At 31.8% G+C, this 19,075-nt stretch overlaps 2 protein-coding genes across 2 annotated transcripts; one reads left to right on the forward strand and one right to left on the reverse strand.

The window, feature by feature from the left end:
• Positions 1 to 9,540: 9,540 nt before the first annotated feature.
• LOC107011619 (autophagy-related protein 11) lies at positions 9,541 to 13,088 on the forward strand. Its single transcript, XM_015211201.2, has 8 exons — positions 9,541 to 9,703; positions 9,770 to 9,939; positions 10,098 to 10,160; positions 10,373 to 10,392; positions 10,547 to 10,591; positions 11,884 to 11,951; positions 12,113 to 12,243; positions 12,356 to 13,088. The coding sequence occupies exons 1-8, from the start codon at positions 9,541 to 9,543 to the stop codon at positions 12,452 to 12,454; spliced, it is 759 nt and encodes a 252-aa protein (XP_015066687.2). The 3' UTR covers positions 12,455 to 13,088.
• Positions 12,542 to 15,975, reverse strand: LOC107011618 (type I inositol polyphosphate 5-phosphatase 4-like). Its single transcript, XM_015211199.2, has 7 exons — positions 15,633 to 15,975; positions 15,424 to 15,511; positions 15,231 to 15,341; positions 14,543 to 15,148; positions 13,977 to 14,240; positions 13,519 to 13,706; positions 12,542 to 13,417 (listed from the first exon to the last, which is right to left on the reverse strand). Exons 1-6 carry the CDS (start codon positions 15,733 to 15,735, stop codon positions 13,526 to 13,528), a joined length of 1,353 nt encoding a protein of 450 aa, XP_015066685.1. The 5' UTR covers positions 15,736 to 15,975; the 3' UTR covers positions 12,542 to 13,417; positions 13,519 to 13,525.
• Positions 15,976 to 19,075: the final 3,100 nt, after the last annotated feature.

The following is a 19,075-nucleotide window of genomic DNA, read 5'->3' on the forward strand; positions in this document are numbered from 1 at the left end:
GATTTATAAAGGATATAAGATAATAAAAAGTAAAAACGATTTCTAGTCCTCTGAATAAATAATTTAATATTCACTCCATACATAATTTGTTCTTTTAGATATATAATATATAAATGTATTTTTAATTTGATTTTAAATTATATTTATGTTCTTAATTTTGAATGTGAACAATTAGACACTTACACATGTCCATATGTCATTTTACATTGTCATTTTTTATCCTATATGGTGTCTTACGTGTATTATGTCACGTAGGACTCACGTATTTATTTTAAATTATAAAAATTAAAAATCAAAATTAAAATTTAAAACGAAATTTAAGGTCTAATATGTATTATGCCTTCTTATTATTGCATGAGCGTTAACTGATCATTTCAAAGAAACCATAAATTCACATACCATATATAAAGCCTATAAATTTGCCCTCGTCAAGTATTGGAGCAAAAAAATTGGTTTCCTATTCTAGCTCTTAAAATCATAATCCGCTTTAAAGACTACACTTTAATTGATTATTAACCTACTAATTTATTATTGAATCCATTTTAACCCAATTCACTCATTTATTACCACCTAAGCTATTGACGATTGTCTTATATATAGTGATGATAAAAGAAAGTTCACAGGTGATTAAATATTGTTGGTTTAGTTTTTATTTTATTAACAAATCTTTAAATTTACGTTTCCTGTTCTGCCAGAAAGTAGTGGATGTGGACAAATTTGCAGACATAAAGTTATAAGTACATTAATCACATTTTTCGAAGATAATAATAAAATAAGATAAATAAAGTAAAATTGAAAATAATGGTGGATAAAGATTCTCTTAAGTCAAATAGTCTTATAGATTCGTGATATGTGTATTATATAATAATTTATGGTTAAGATTAATTTAAATTATATCTTCATCTTAAAAATAAAAATAATAAAAGCGTCAATTTTTTAAATACTATCAAATAAAACAATTAAGTATACCCTAACTAATATTTTCAAGAAAAAAATAAGACTGACAAAAATATGTGAGATTTTTGACTTTTTTACCTGTCAAACCTTGTACTTGTATTGGATTTTTTATAGGGCAACTTTCACATATAGCAAATAAAAAATTCATATTTGTATGCTATAACAAAGTTTGCATAATTGCGCTCCATAGCAAACATAGAAACTGTATAATTCGCTATACATATACAGTTGAAGCAAATTGTATAAAATGAAGTGTATAAAACAAGAAAGAGAAAGACACTTGGGCAGAGAATTGTATAAAAACGAAGTGTATAAAACGAATTGTATTATTATAAGTGTATAGATTGATTATATACAATTTGAATTTGTATAAAATGAGAAAGAGAGAAAGACAAAAGAGACTTGACAAGGAATATACAATTGAATCGAATTGTATAAAACGAGAAAGAGAGAAATTAGATACAATTTGAAAATTGTATAAAACGAGAAAGAGAGAAAGGCAAAAGAAACTGCGCAGGGGAGTATTTTCATTGTATAATTATAAGTGTATAGAACGAAAATATATGTACTTGCATGTGTATATACAATTTTCTCACGCTTTATACAAACAGAAACGCAACTTATACATTTCGCTTCTATTTGTATAAGTGAGAAAGGCGAGGGTTGCGAGCGAGATTTGGGAGAGTGGCGAGCGAGATCTGAAAGAGGGGAGAGAGGGGAACAAAAATATATGTATTTATACAATTTTCTCTGCTTTATACAATTAGAAACAATTTTGATATACTTGTGTTTGTATAAGTGAGGAGAGTGGCGAGCGAGATATTTGGGAGAGAGGCGCCTGACAATTTTTTGTAAACGTTTGCTATGGAGCACAATTAAATCAATCCCTAGCTACTCCATTTATTTTAAGTAATTAGTTTGCTATTATATACAATTTCCCTTTTTTATATCATAGTAGCATGTGTGAAACTACTCCTGAACAAGTTTTCGGATAAAAAGTTAGAAAGTTTGCATATTTTCGTTAATCTTAATTTTTTTTCTTGAAAATATTAGTTTGGGTACATATAGTTGCTTTATTTGATAGTTTTAAAATGATAAAAAAGTTGACAACTTTGTTATTTTTATTATTATAATTAATAATGTAATTTGAATGGATCTTAACCATAAATTATTATATAATATACATGACATGAATCAATAAGGCCATTGAACATTACTTGACCTAATTATACTTGATCAAATCTTTATCCGTCAATGATAGCAGCTATTTTCTCCTCACCTACTTCATCAAATATTGGAGCATGCAGAAACACAAATAAAAGATTTTTAATATATTATCGATCGATCAATTTGACCGTTGAAGAAATTTTGCGATAATAATAATTTTAATCTATTTTTATAGATAAACAAACGTAGTACTCAATTTGTCAATCCTATTTTTGTTAAATGTGATGCATTTTTATTTTAAATGATCTGATCATATAAGTAGTTCTTAACTTAACCATTGCTTAGAAGTCAATTATAAACTTCTAAATAAATTGAATTGAAAGGAATGATAATGGGAAGCCCCGGACATTCCTAGATTTGAATAATATGGCAATTGCGACTTAATTAAAAAGGATACACTTGTTCCTTATTAATTAGCTGTGAAAAAAAATCTTCTAAACGAGTTTTTTATTTTTTTTCTTCTAAACGAGTTTATATTATAATGTTCAAGTTTTATTTTAAGATTTTGGTTTGAATCGTTTCAAGAAATGTGTTTAAGTAAATTTTACTCTTTTATATTCCTTTCTAAGACTCTTAAAAGAAGGGTGATTAAGTGCTAAGGTGATCTTTTTAGTGTAAACCCTTTTTTTTAAAATTATTCACTCTTTAGTGTAAACTCCTCCGCAACTAATTAATCTTTTAATAACCATCATAGAATTAAGCCTAGAATTAAACTACTCCCTCCGTCCTTTATTATTTGTCATGGTTTATATTTCTAGAGTCAATCTACAAGATGTTTGACTTATATTATAAGATGTATTTATTCATCATATTGATATGCAAAAAATTGCAATTTATAGTAATTTTCATAGGGAAAATTACGCGGATAAGCAAACATATACTATTTAATTACTCATCATAGCTATAGTTTGCTATAATTACCACTCGCGACTAACAATATAATTAATTACGTGGGTTGACTTCGAGTTTGTATAATTAGTCATGTTTGTATATGCATAATTCGCCAGGATATACAAATAAATATGTACAATATACAATTTTTTAGTCTATATACATATACAATTCACCTCTCTCCCATTCTCTGCCCTCTTTCGCTCGCCCCTCTCCTCCCTCTCCCAATCTCGCTATGTATATGTATAATATACAGTTATATACACTTATATACATATACAATTCACCTCTCTCCCACTCTCTGCTATCTATCGCTCGCCTCTCTCGATCTCGCTCGCCTCTATCCTCTCTCTCCCAGTCTTGATCGCCTCTCTCCTCCCTCTCCCAATCTCTCTTTCGATATATACAATAACATATGTATAATATACAATTATCTAACTAATATACATATACAATTCACCTTTCTCCCACTCTTTTCCCCCTCTCTCTCGCCTCTCTCCTTTCTCTCCCAGTCTCGCTCACCTCTCTCCTCCAAATAACATGTAGCTACAAATTGTAATTATCAAACTATAGCTATAAAGAGTAATTAATTATTTTCAAGTGGCTATATGTGAAAGTTTCCCATTTTCATATAGTTTTTGAATATCTAAATCTTTTGTTTAAAATATCAAATAAATATAATCTATTTTAACTTTATAATTAATCAAATTAACTATCGAAAAGCGTAATTTAATAACTAAAAATGGACGGAGGGAACAATAGATATGTTGTTGCTGGCAAATCAATTGCGTAGAACATAGAGAATCGTCCAACTAATCAACAATATCTCTATATATTTAGTGTACTCCCTTCGTCCAATATTGTTTGTCATGATTTCTATTTTTAGAGTCAAACTATAAAAACTTTGACTAACATTTCAAGATGTATTTTTTCATCATATTAATATGCAAAAAATTGTAATTTATAATACTTTTTATGTAGTTTTAGAATATCTAATTTTTTTGTTTAAAATATCAAATTAATGTAATCCAATTTACCTTTGAAAATTAGTTATTTTGACTTTCGATAAGCGCAACATGACAAACAATTCCGGCCGGAGGGAGTATTAAGTATTATTGGGAATTACACTATTTATACTTTTGATATTCGGATTAGGTAGGATTTTTTTTTTTAAAAATAATCGAGTATTAAAAATAACAGGATAAAAAACCACAGTCGTCTCTCATCATTAGGTAATGTATAATGTATACTATAATTTATGAAAACTATCAAAACTTTTCGAGTTTCCAATTCTTATATAATTTTATTAATAAGATATCGAAATATTCTAAAGGCGACACATTAATAAATAAACACCTTTATGCTCGTTTTATATATATATATAAAAAATGCATAAGTACCCCCTAGTCTCTCACCAAAATTTGAGTGACACACCTAAACTTAATAAAAATCCTATTACCCTCCTTACTCATTTTATTCGCATTTTTGTGCACCTTTTGTGCTGATGTGACATCTTCAACCACCCAAGTTGGTTGTGTTTGTACACACTCGCTCGCCATGTGTGTAAACATATATATTTATGTTTTTTAATTAAAACATATTTGTTAAAAAAAAAGTAAATTTTTGTAAAATAATTTTTTATTTTTTTAAAAAAATATTCTTATTTTTTTAATCTTGTATTTAAATTAAGTTAATACACATTTTTTAACCTTGTGTCAAAACTATTTACTCACATTCATTTTTTTGTCTCTTTTATTTTTTCTATTGAGTTTATTTTCTTTGTCTTTCGTTTTGATTTTATTTTAAATGTCTTGTATTTGAAATAAGATAATTTTTAATGGATATCAAAAGAAGTAAAGAAAATCGAATCAAACATAAACATAAAACATTAAAAGTAAAGGACATTTTAAATTATTTTTTTTAAATACACACAATTTATTAATAATAATTAAAACTGAAAAGATAATAAATTCATTGAAAAAAATTTAAAGTGAAAAGAAACTTAAAAAAATATTTTACAAAGAAAGAAATAAAAAATAAATATATATAAGTTTTATTTAGCACTAACTAATTAAAAGATTACCAATTAAAAAATGACATATGCACTCATCACTTGTCTTCAAGAGAGTGTGCACACTCTCTATAACATGTCCTCGATTGTAATATTTATTCCATTTTAAATTAATTCATAATATAATGGATACTTATGCATTTTATCAAAAAAAAAATTAATTGCAATTACAAACTTTCAAATCAACATAATTTTATAAAAATACACAATTCAATAAATCATCAATGAAATTAAATTTGATTTAATTCTTGCAAGTGACAGGAACCATCTATTCACTCAAAATATGAATATATTTTTACATAATTTAAAATGAATTGCACGCTTCGAAAAGACAGTATAATCTTGCAACCAGTACCTTTTCTTGTTGGTGATCTGATCTCAGTCAGTGTATGGTGGTGGGGTTGGGTATAGATGAATAATAATCATCATAGTAGTGGCAAAAGTAATATTCCCTTCGTCCGAATTAAATTTAAATATTTTTGATTTGTCTCAAAAAGGAGGAATATTTCTTCATATGCATATTAAATTTTTTTTAAGATCATAAAATTTAAAAATTTTCCTTTTACTTTTTAAAGTTCGTATCAAAAAAATTGCATGAACAAGAAATCTACGGTAGGGCTGATTTACATTATTCTCGTAATAGGAAAAAGGCATGAATAGATAGATAGACATGGCACACATCTTAGCTTATGCAAAATCTTTGCAATCATGTGCCAGGTTTGTTTCTTTTATCTTTTCACAAAACATATACTTTACAACTTCAACAATGGGCACACACATATATAGCTTACCACTTAAGCAAGTCAGACTGTTTAGTTTTCAGTTAAAAGTAAGTTTGAATGTCGAGTTATATATGTTAAATGTTCTGAATATAAAATATGAGATTTTTTTTAGGAAAATGCACAAGTATTTTTAGATTATGATCGAAATTCTAGAGGCATATCTTAACTAAACGAAAATCGTATTACCACTGAACTTATTTTTTTTGTAATTTTATACACCTTTTGTCTTATATAGCATACTCCGTGACTCCACGCAATTGAGGTGCGTGAGAAATATTTGGATGCCACGTAAGCCAAAAAAGTGCACAAAATTACATAATAAATAAGTTCAGGAGTAATAGGACCTTAAATAATTAAGGTGTATTTCAGGAATTTCGATGATAGTCTAGGGGATACTTGTGCATTTTCCCTTCTTTTTTAACAAATTAATAAACCTGTGTTTAAATCCAAATCATGATTTACGATTTCATATCATATGTCTAAACGACTTGTAATAATTAAAATACATCGCACCTAATAAATTTGCAGGAACATGAGGAGGCAAAAGAAGTGGTGTAGAGGCTATAGAATGTGTCATGAAGAGGTAATAAGAGTGAGGTAATTAAAGTAAAAGCGATAGTGATCAAAACCATGAAATCACATCATTGAAAAATGAAAGCCTTGGGGCACTTTAATATGTTGAGAAGGACAAAAGAACATCGATCGAGTGCCATTTTTTAAATAAAGTTTAGATTTGTGTATTGAATATGAGAAAATTCTTGATAGTTGGCATTTTCTTTCGAAGGAAGCTCTATACAATAAAAAAAAATTTAAAAAAAAATCAAGACTCTAATACAGAATGAGAGTCTTATACAATACAAATTTAAAATAGTCAAACTTCAATACAGATACTAATCACGAAATGGAAAATAAAAAATAACATCGATAAAGTGGGTGGTGGGGAAGACGAGACACTCAGTAGTAGTGTGTCATTATCTTATCATTCTCTACATCGAGTGGAACTCAGCTCCAGAAAAAAAGACGAAATTTGTCGACTTAAAGATACTCTTTCACTTTGCAATGATTTCATGCGCACAGAAATAAACTAAATTTGACATTTACTTCAAAATTAATTATGTAAAGAACTAATTTAATTCTATTTTATAGTAAGTGATCTTCTCCTTACTAAAGAAAAATCAAGTAGGTCTAATAAACAAATCACGTTATTAAATTTAAAACTGAACTCAAGATAAATAGTTTTTTCTTCTTCTAAAATATGTGTCATGATATATAATAAATATCAATCAACCATTACAATATAGAGGTATCTAAGGATGTGATTGTCAATCAAGGATTGGACCCAAATCAAAACCATCCACTTTCGTTTCAAAATAAATATGTAAAAAGAATAGGTTAAAAATAAATGTAATCTTACAAATTTAAAATAAATATAACACATTTAAGAAAACAATAACTAATTAATATAGATAACTTAGTAACTATCTTCTATCTTTTTTTTTAATAGACGTGAAATGAGGTAAAACGATTTTGGGAGAGTGGGAGTAGTGAATTTGGACCGATCACTTGGCAAATGTAATGCCGATGTTAGGGAGCTTTCCTTTTCTGTCTATCACAGATATAGTGAATACTGAATAAAGTACGAATTCGATTAAACCTCCATTTCGTTATGACTAAAGCGTAAGGGCGTGTCGATTGGATCTAAAAGTCTAATTATAATTTACGTGAATTTCATAGTTTTTATTTAAATATTTATCTGTTATTTCAATTATTGTTATAATATTTATTTGAAATCACAATAAAGTTTCATAAATATTAAATCTTGAATTTGTCTTTGTTCATGCATGTGTTATTAAAGTAGAAAATGAAAATGACATCGACTAATGACACATGAAGAATATTGTAAAGGCACACCGCACATCTATTGGTTTTGTGCTGCTTATAAATTTGGTTTTCAAGGATCACGCATTATAAAAGCAAAAGGATATATATATATATAGTCATATAGATATATATAGAAATAGAAAGCTATGTTGTTTCCTTCACAAGTATAGACTCTAGAGTTTGAATTCATCATCCTAATGCGTTTTTTCCGTACGTCATCTTCACTCTTGAGTAGTTCTTAGTCTTGTTTTTTATTTATTTTTTCATTCGATATTCATATTAAAGTCTGATTAATTCGAAATAACACATTCAAGGCCTATTTGATGCCCCTCATAGATTATTTTTTTTCACTCGAATTCGAAAAACCTTATAAATGATTTAACGATAAATTTTGACTTGGTGGTACTATTGTATTATTGGGACATTAGAGTTTTCTCTTGGCTCCAATATAATTTGACAAATTGCATTACATTAATTTTAGTTTTAGTCGTTGCAATAATTATGGACCTTAAACTTCACTTATGGAGACAGAGTAGACTTCCATGTTAGGAAGGAGTTGGCAACCATTATGCAATGGAATGGATATGCAAATGCACAAAAAGAAGAAAGAGAGAGATGCAAAGGGTATGGCAGACCCGAGAAAGACGGAATTAATTGTGACCGCCTGCTGATTTGTGCAATTATTACTTGTTGGCTTTGTTTGTTTTTATCCCACGAGCCAAGTGAGACGGGAGGGTTCAAATTACATTGTAAATTTCACTAGTTAAAATTACAAAGGTTTTAGTTGCAACTTAAGATTGGACAGACAGTTTTGCCGAATGTGTTTTTTCGGATGGTCTTCTAAGATTTCACTCGTAACTTATGGACGTTTTAGATCAATGTTTGAAAGTCTCTTTTAACAAACTAAAGAAAATTATGAAAAATCATGGTCTAAAAATTAGTAGACATTAGAGATAGTCTTAATATTTTATCAGTTTCAAGGATTATGTATGCTCAACTTTTATAAGTATTAAACTGAGTAACCTTCACACATAGCAAACATAAAATTCATATTTGTATACTATAGAAAAATTTATATAATTACGCTCCGTAGCGAATATATAAATATGTATAATTCGCTATACATATAAAAAGAAACCAATTGTATAATTCGATATCATATACAAAAGAAAGCAGTTGTATGCAAATCAATTGTATAATATGTGTATGTATAAAATGAGAAAGAGAGAAATACAAAAGAAAATTGGGCAGTGGGATATTTGTATTGTATAATTATAAGTGTATAGGACGAAGATATATGTATTTGCGAGTGTATATACAATTTTCTCTCACTTTATACAAATAGACACACAATTTATACATTTCGTTTCTATTTGTATAAGCGATATAGGTTAGGGTGGCGAGCGAGATCTGGCAGAGCGAACGAAAATATATGTATATATACAATTTTTTCTCGCTTTATACAAACAGAAACACATTTTATACACTTGTGTTTGTATAAAAGTGAAAGGGAGCGAGCGAGAGAGGGAGAGTGACGAGTGAGAGTTTGAGGGAGAGAGGTGATTGACAAACAGTTTGCTACAGGGTACAATTGAATTAAAGTGTGGTATGACATTTAATTTGATTTATTAGTTTATCATTATATATAATTTTCCCGATAAAAAATGATCATTTTCGTAAATCAGCTTAGCTCGGATGGGCTGGAAAATCTTGGGCTCGCGTTAATTTGTGATGGGCCAATTGAGTCAGACTACGCGTAAATTGGTCCACTATAGAAGAGGAATTCGAAATTTTGAAATATCTTCTCAGAAAAAAGAAGAGATGGCGGGAAACGATTCACAGAAGCAATTTCTAACTCTTCTCCGCGAATTCGCATCTGAAAAATCTCAAGGAGGTTAGTTTTTTCTCCTGATGATTCAACGGATTTAATAATTGTAAGCTAATTTTTCGAAATTTCCAGAGCGAAGAATAGTAAATCACAAGAAGCGAAATCAACAGCTGCAATCAGAGCTTCAACTTGCATATGCGGAGGTAGAAGAGGCGAAGAGTCAGAAGGAGACTGCTGAGCAAGAGCTCAAAGTCTATGAAGTAGAATTGGCCAGGAATGAGTCTGCAATTCAAACCCTAGAGGTTTTTGATTTCATTTGTATTTATATCCGCTTTTTTTTTTTTTGTTGTTGTTGGTTAATGCTTTGAGCTAATGAAACATATCGAATTAGCTGAAATTTGAACTCCAGAAACACACTTGTTCTCGTTTATCTAAGAGATCCGTTTCAATTACGTTATAGGAAGGGATCCTTTGGATTCAAGATGAATTGTCAGCGTATGGATCTAATGTTGAGTCTCTCAAGGTAAAAATCTACTTGAGATTTTGTTCGGCTCATTTGATGCTCTGTTTTTCTGGTCATGATTGTTGAAGTTTTAACTTCTTAATGTTAGATCTGTATTATTTGTACTTATTTATATTTGTAAATTTGAACATTATTGTATTGGTTTGCTAACAAGGCCACTTTTTCTTCCTACGAATTCACTGATCGACTGATGATATTTGAACCGTCAAAAGAATAAAGAAGCAGAAACTCGGTAATGAGATGCTTCCTTCAGTTAACCTCTTGACTCTTTTTGGCCAATTACAAGCACTTAATTATGCACAAAAGACGTCTTTCTCTCCATTTAGTGTTCTGAAATAATCTGATTGCATTTCCTTTTCTCATTGTGTCTATCATTGCTTATGCAGAGATGACTTCATAGAGAAAATGCTTGAGCTCAATGCACAGATAAGGTACAGTTTGTTTGTGTGTCCTCAATAGGCCACCTTTTACTATTGAAATCCACTGGATGAAGTCAGACTAATAAGGTAGAGTTCGTCAATATCTTTTTGAAAAATTTAGAGATCATGTTTATAGCTCCAATCCTGTTGCTTTGTAAAACATACAACTGCTAAGTACAGACAGAGATATAAACCAGTCTCAGGTCAATCCATGTCCGTGCTGTGCTGATGTTAAAATAGCTAACTTAGTCACCATTCTTCTTCTAATTTGCATTTTACACATACCGTACGAGAATACCTACCTTTTTTTTTTGGTTTCTCATCCGCTGTTCGGTACCCACATTGGAGTCCAACTAAATTTGGATTCGCGCTGGGAAGCCCATCATTGGGGGGTAAAGCTCTCCCTAACAAAGGCGACTTCGGACCAAGAATACATACTAATTTAGCATTACTTGGCTGCTGCAAAATCTTCTGGATTGCGTTTACACAGACCATGGCCTAAGTAACTAACTTTGCTTTACTCTTAAAGCTGATTCAGTCTGTAATACTTGAAGATTAAAGATTATCGACCAATATTTTTGTTTTATATGCTTATAATCTTTGATATGTCATGAATACTATCAACAAGAATTTGTGCTTGGAGAATGATCATATCTGTCTAGCATCAAGTTATATGCGAAAGAGAAACATTTTGACCTGATGATTTGGCATCTACAGTGAGTACAATGATTATGTGGTTTTTCGTTTGCTTTTCAAAAATAATTTGTTGCGATTGTATGGTTATCGCATGGTCACAGAAAGAAAGAATTTTTTATTGAGCTGCCAGTCCTCTAGCCCATATCGTATTTCATTGTTCAGTTCTTACTTAGAAACTACTGAACTACAAATACTATAAACTGGGTATGATTCAGTCGTCTTATCGCTGAACTAGTACATATACCTTTGAGACTTGTGCACATTAACTGTTCAACTGGCAAAGTCTAGACATGGAGTTCCAAAGACAGTAAATATTCTTCTCTGTTGTGGTCGACTGGCCTTGTTTCTTTAGCTTGGCAGAAAAAATTGTTATTTGGTTTTAGTCTTATTAGAAAAGTTCTTTCCCTGAGGGCACTGGATATCTACAATATAGTAATCAAAGTGACACCATAGGTCGACCACAGAAAATTTAGTGGCCAGATATAAACCTATCTATTTTCATTCTAACTCTGAGACTCATTTCATTTTAATTTGTGACTACACTAATATCGAGATTTAGCTGCCTTGCTGCTAAATGTTTGAACCGTTTTCTGCTGAACTGGATGCAGGAAATTCCATGAGTCAATAGCATCTATATTCCGAAGTGATGATTGCAGCACGTCAGCATCAAAGCCTGGTATGTTAATGCACATAGATATGCACTCTTCTTTTTCTGATGTGTTGGGGAGTTTCTTCTGTTATACATGATGTTCAATTCTGAAGAGTTCAAAAATTTGATTGTTGCTTTTCTTAGCTTCTTCAAGCTGAATAAGAATTGTTTTACACCTTCACGGGCAGGTTCAGCTAAAGCCAAAGCAGAAGATGCTGAAGCTTTCAAAGGAGACCTCCAGAATAAGCTAGCTCAGATAGTTTCTCAGATCACTAAGGAAGAAGAGGGATACCAAGTTGAACAGAATATTCATCGGCAGGCAAGTCATTGTGTTTTTGTTAGACCAGTCTATTCATATACCATTGTTCTGTTGATGTTGTCTGGTTATTAGTATTAGGAGAAATTACATTGATCAGTGTGGTGATTTTCAGGTTGCAGAAGAGTTGAATATTTTGGAAAGTAAAGCATCACTGATAGAGGGAATCACAAAAGAAAATATGGAAATGCAGGAGTTAGCCAGATATCCTTGAATTTCTGTTGTTTGGTCTTCTGCTATTTAATGCTAATTATATATTATGTTCAGCTCATTTGTAGAAGAAAAATCAGTCAACAGGGGATCTAAAAATTTCATGAACTATTCCACATTTAGACAATAGTCTCATTATATGTTTACTGTATTACTGAGAAACTCTTTCACACCTCAAAAAAATACATATGAAATCGGCACCCTTGCTTTAGATTTGTCAACAATCGTTGTGTCCTTGACTGGAAGTAAGCAGACTTCTGAATTGGAAAACAAATGTGCTTCCCTTGGAGATGAGCTACAGAGGAGGTCGGTATGTCCCAAATGTCACAAGGACAATACAGCTGCATTAAGTCAAATTCTTCAAGCAGGCGATGAAAATTAGCTTCTTGTAAGTAGTCCCTGACATTTTAACTGATGATAGTCAAAAGTAAGACACTGAGGTGCTTACACTTCTGCCCTCATGTCTTCCATTGGCTTTATGTGTGACTAAGCTTTGGTTTACTACAAATAGGGCTAGTTTGCATAATTGACACTCCTAGTTTTTCTACTCACTCTCCCCTATACATCCCAAAGAACAAATGTAATGGAAGCTGTAAAACGAGACATACTTTTACCACAAGGATAATTGTGTTCCTGTTCTTTCAGCTGTCTATGGTATTGCTAAAGAAAAAAGTTAAATGTACTTGCCTCTAAATCCCAATAAAATTTTCGTCACCCCGCCCATGTTCCACCTCCCTTTACTGGATGTTAAGAGAGGCTCCAAAAGTGGGGCTTTAAAGTGAATCCACCAGAATGCTTTTTTGATGGATTGGAACTGATTGAGATGTAAAGAGATGAATTGTTTGTTCAGTTGAATAGGAAGTCATCTTCATGATTTTCCTGTGTGCACATATGTTAATCCTTCTGTATCCATCACAATCAATGGTAAGAGTGGAGATCTAGCTTTTATATTACTCTTGCCTTATAGCTGCCACATAAAATTAGCTCTTGTAAATTGACATTTGCAAAATCATCCATAATGAGCTAGAGATTAAAGAAACTACAGTGAACACTGATTTGGGTACTTACATCTTTACTAGGAATTTCGGAGGGGACTGAAAGGAGGAAACGGAACCAAACTTGAATGGGCACACTTTTGATCTTTAACTAGTACAGAGAATAAAGCGGACACGGGCCGATGGTCTGAGAACTTGCTTTCACTGCGGAAATAGGAAAGCTGTTTCACTCCCTTTCCATACCATAGGATTCTATCACACCTGCCATTAACATTCCAAGTGTCATGATAGCAAGTATGAGCCACATAGTGGCTAGCAATGACCAGTACTTGGTCAGTTTCCTAAATAGTCTTTTTCCTTTTTTAATTTTAATCATCAGTTTTGAGAAAAGGACTAAACCTGACTCTCGATTTTTTCAATTTTCTGATGGATGGAGTGACGTGTGCCTTTTTATGGGAGGTGGGGGGATGATCACTCACTGGTGTTTAAATCACGAGAGTTCTAGATAAAAATGTAAAGTGATGACTGTACCATGCTGGAGTTCTTTGCTTCTCCCCTGCTCTGCTTGGAAGTCCACCAGAATATCGATTGCAATTGGAAGAAGAATATTTGTATGTGGGAGCAAATTCTATATCTCCCTCTTGCCAACCCTGAAACACTCCACCATCTTCTAGTTCCTTCCCCAACTGGTCAAACTCTTGCAGCGCACTCCAATTTTTCCTTTTTATTAATTCCCTCGCTAAATTGTCTTCCAAGTACAGTCTGTAGTTGAGATCTCCAAACCAAAATATCTGGCTGTTCTACAAGAAAATACATCTTGTCACTTTAGGTGGAAAAATCTCATCATTTGTTATTCAATGGAGTTCTAATAGTTATAAGAAATCTTCTTAGCTTCTCAGCTCGATATCTTTACTATGAATCCAATTACTGTCCAACTCTTTATTATAATTGTCATTATTTTTCTTGTAGTTTTGATTCCAAAGGAAATTCCTTTGCCAGCGTTTTTATAAATCCGACTTATCTCTAATGTTGAAACAATATATGTTGAATATATGTTAAAAAGGCGTAATTAGTTGGGTATGAGAAATATTACTTACTCATGTCCTAAGATGGTGAGAGGATGATTTTTATGGCAGTCTTGTGACAGCCGGGGGAAAGACGTTCTCCTAAAAATTTCGGTGACTTGACGGTTCCTCTTCCCTTCATCACCTTTCTTTTCTCCTGAGGCTAAGTGAGCTGCCACAAAGCAAAAACTAGTTCCTCCTATGGACATGCTCACAGAGACTGATCCTTTGTTTCCCAGATAGCCCATAATGCCACAAGCTACTGAAGAGACCTTTACTTCCGAGACACAATACTTCTTTAGCAATGTCCTTCTCATCCAGACACTAATGAAGACACCAACCATCTTCTTGCTAGCCATCAATTTGTAACTACCAACACAATCTGAGAGCTTATAATCAGTTCTAGACAGACCTCTTGCTGAAACTATTTCGTAGTCATTCCTCAGTCTACTATCTGATTCAGTGGCTTGATCATATCGATAATTATCACTGGTGATTGGATTGACCATGGGTGTTAACCAGGCACCACCATACTTGCTATTTAGAGTTTTACCGACGAGCACATTCCAGTTAGTAGCTTCTGTTGGATCTTCTGCTCCAATTACAGTTTTAGGCTTTAGAGGGACTATTTCCTGGAAGCTGCTAGTGGAAAAGTTTCTTCTTAAATGACCAAGTCCTCAATGATGAAAAAAGAAGGTCATACTTTGAAATTTATACATACCCAAGAACATAAATATCTGCTGCTTCTTTCAGATTTAGCCACTCATCCAAATCTACAGCTAGACTTCCCACAGGAGATCTTCCCGCAACATTCCACGTACCCACAAAGATTCTACAGCAAAAAGATGGTCAAAATAAGTATTATCCTGTTAAGCTTTAGAGGTCCATAACATGATATTCCAACAGGTGCTCACCTCAATTCATTGTTTAGGATGCATGGTCTTCTGTCCAGTGACATAACAGAAAGACCATTCATGTACACGTCATCTTGTCCGTCGTCGTCTGTTGAAAGCAATCAAAAAAGAATATAAGAAGGTAATTTGAATACATAAAAATGAAAATAAACGAATAAAGTGGAGGTGCTACGGCTACGCAATCCAGATTACCAAGAAACGAAATAAACCTGAAATTTCGCTTAAATGGGATGCTGCATCAGCTCTGCTTCTTCTCTTGCTAAACCACAACCGAAACACTTTCCGTCTTGATTTTCTTTCCTTGTTACCCATGATTTGAAATAAAGTCCATTCCAAAAATTACCAGTTTCGTCAAAGAGATGACAACATCTTTTCTTGTCAAGTTGGATGGCTGAAGAATATCCACATGGCTGCCTTTTAGGTTCTGGGTAAAGCTATTATTGTATTGGTCGCCTTGATGGAAAATGTTGTGGAATGGACGAATGAGACAAACCCATAATTTATGCGATAATACCAAGATTTAAAGAGAGAGAGAAGGAAAAGTCAAAGGTTGTTGAATTGCACATTTGAGAAGCTTCCTTAATAGTCTTAATTTATTTTCACTGAGTTGTTCAACCAAGAGTAAATTATTGGCCGCACAAGTTTCCATCAGTTTTATAATTGTGGGGTTGCTTACAAGAACAGTTCATATAAGTCTTGTGTGTTAACTCTTTATCCGTGACTACAAGTTATCATACCACATGGCCAGATCAATTCATTAAACTGTTTAAGTCGTGCAATAGTTAATTACACTCATTCTCAAGCACGACACCTAAGCCATCTTTACAACCGTACATCATTGTGTCATCGCTGACTTTACATAACCCAAGCCTCAAAATTCATCACGTCTTAATCTCCTACCATGTTTACTGTAAGTTCTACCTAGTTGCTTGGACTTTTCAAAAATGTTGTTGTAGTTGTAACGGGTCTTCCAAAAATCCACTGCTTTGAAGGATCTAACACACTCACACACACGTCATTATTTTTAAGAGTCCGAACAACATAAAGTTTCACCACCACAAGCATGGATGGATGAAGTATAGGGCAACAAACAAAGTCTCACATTTAAAGAAATAAGCAAAAAAATGTGGGAGCACCTGGAAAGGGTAAAAAAGAAGAAGCAAACTTCTCAATTGTGTGGTATTATTTGGGGAAATATGAGTAGACTTTGTCGAAGCAAGTAATATCAGTCTAGCCCAATACCCATTACCTCGAGTTAGACATAGCTCCAGCCTCCACCATTCAAGTGAATAAATGTAGACTTCAACATTTTAAGCTACCTGATTATACATATTCTTGGACAATTAAAATTTAGGTTTTTTTTTTACTTGTACCATTTACACCTCTTTTAATGAAATGTTACTTGGTTACCAATCCTCTATTTTAGATTATCCCCAGCCCAAGAAAAGAGTGTGTGGCGGTAATTACATCCTAAACAGATTGAGGCAAACAATTTCTTTTCCAAATCCGTTTAGAATTATCATCCTCAATGGTGACAGATTCATCCTTCTTGAAATGGAGTGTAGAATAGTTCTTCGTTTTTTTTCAAACTTAAATAGCCGCCCACCTAACTGTGGTTGAAAATTTGAAGGATTTGTTAGTGTTCCGTGCAGTAACAATGATTTTTAGTACTTGTTTAAGTACTACTACATGGTGTGTGGAATATTAAGATGACCTTAGGCTGAGGGACGTGAACAATAAAGTGGTCCATTGAGAATTAGAGGGCCTAAATTGCTTAAACGAAAGGCATAATACATATATTGCACCTTAAATTTGATTTCAAATTTTAATTTTAATCTCTAATTTTTATAATGCACAGATAAACACTTTAATTATCCAACTTTTAAATAAATAAACACATGAGTTTTACATGACAAAATACACTTAGGACACCACGTAGAACAAAAAATGACATGTAGGATGACATGTAGGACATGTGTGTCGATTTGTTCAACTTTATACAAGTTTAAGTGTCTACTTGTGCACATCCAAAGTTAAAGGAAATAAATGTGATCTAAAGCCAAGTTAAAAGGCATATTTATGTGTTATGCCTAAATAAAATGTATTATTTACATTTAAAGAGGATGATGTCGACTTCCGACACATAAATATCTGTACCTTTCTTAGGTTGTGACATTCTACCAGAATTAATTATAGCTTTGATTGGACGCACACCGGCTTTTGCGGACACCTCTGGTTCTTCATTCACCGTTACAATACTTAATACGATGGAGTAAAAATTATATTAAGAGGTCTCTCTTAACCTAGTTTTATAATTGACATAAAAGAAATTCAAATATATTGTGTTGAAATAGTTTAGAAAGGAAAATCGTCAAAAATATGAAAAAGAAATGAATACAAGGAAAAATTAAAATTGAAGAAGGAACTAAATATATACTAAAGAGATGGAAAAGAATTTAACGTTATTTACCCCTCATTTGTACAACCCAACCAAATAGAGAAAATATTACCTTTAACATCTCTTAATAATAATTCGTATATAAATTATATAATAAGATAATAGCCTTTAGTATTTGAGGATCTAAGGCAATGACATTAGTAGTCTAACCCATCAACCGCCCTGCTATATTAATAGGAGATTAATAATAATAAAGTTTATACGTGCTTGTCTTTGTCCCCATTTTCAAAGGCTACTAGCGTACAAGCAACATAAGTTGAATTTTATTAAATAAAATAAAAAAAGTGCAAATGGATGATTACTTATATGAATAATAGGTGTGGAAGTGGTAAGGAAATGTGAGTTTTCCTATTTGAGATTAAAAAATACTTCTCTTTTAAAAAATGTATGTCAACCCACATCCCCCTTGATTCCCTCGAGGGAATTTGTAAAATTTTATTCTTTAAGGAACAAGAAGGATAGACAATAATAAAAAAAAAGGGCCTTGGTTGATGATTTAATGCAAACAGGGATGAGATGTTCATGTTGGTAAGTCAAAATTTAGGATATATGCTTGGCTGGCAGAGATCTAGTTGGGACCGACTAATTCATTATATATCCACTCAAAAACAATTACTAGTATTATTTCGTATGTTTCAATTTATGTGATACTAATTTCTGAGAAGTTTGTTTTAGGAATAATGATACATTTTTTTATTTGGAAGCATATAACTATAAATTTAGGGTGCAAATGCTATGACAGATTTAAAAATTTATGAAATTTCGCAAGTTTATTTTTCTTTTTTCTTTTTAAATTCTATGAAAAAGCTAACCTGTATTATCATTATTATTAGGGCAATTTTCACATATAGCAAATAAAAAATTCATATTTGTATGTTATAGCAAATTTTGTATAATTGTGCTCCATAACAAACATAGAAACTGTATAATTCGCTATACATATACAGTTGAAGCAAATTGTATAAAACGAAATGTATAAAATAAGAAAGAGACAGACACTTGGGCAGAGAACTGTATAAAAACGAAGTGTATAAAACAAATTATATTATTATAAGTGTATAGAACGATTATATACAATTTGAATTTGTATAAAATGTGAAAGAGAGAAAGACAAAAGAGACTTGACAAGGAATATACAATTGAATCGAATTGTATAAAATGAGAAAGAGAGAAATTAGATACAATTTGAAAATT

This window comes from Solanum pennellii, chromosome 2 (genome assembly GCF_001406875.1).
Source record: "Solanum pennellii chromosome 2, SPENNV200".
Taxonomy (NCBI): domain Eukaryota; kingdom Viridiplantae; phylum Streptophyta; class Magnoliopsida; order Solanales; family Solanaceae; genus Solanum; species Solanum pennellii.

Excerpts from the sequence above, each read along its gene's own strand:
- LOC107011618 (XM_015211199.2), bottom strand. The coding sequence starts at position 15,735 with ATGGGTAACAAGGAAAGAAAATCAAGACGGAAAGTGTTTCGGTTGTGG. Across the intron at positions 15,512-15,632 it reads CCATTTAAGCGAAATTTCAG|ACGACGACGGACAAGATGAC; the intron begins GTTTATTTCGTT and ends TGCTTTCAACAG. Across the intron at positions 15,342-15,423 it reads ATCCTAAACAATGAATTGAG|AATCTTTGTGGGTACGTGGA; the intron begins GTGAGCACCTGT and ends TTTTTGCTGTAG.
- LOC107011619 (XM_015211201.2), top strand. The coding sequence starts at position 9,541 with ATGGGCCAATTGAGTCAGACTACGCGTAAATTGGTCCACTATAGAAGA. Across the intron at positions 9,704-9,769 it reads ATCTGAAAAATCTCAAGGAG|AGCGAAGAATAGTAAATCAC; the intron begins GTTAGTTTTTTC and ends CGAAATTTCCAG. Across the intron at positions 9,940-10,097 it reads CTGCAATTCAAACCCTAGAG|GAAGGGATCCTTTGGATTCA; the intron begins GTTTTTGATTTC and ends ATTACGTTATAG.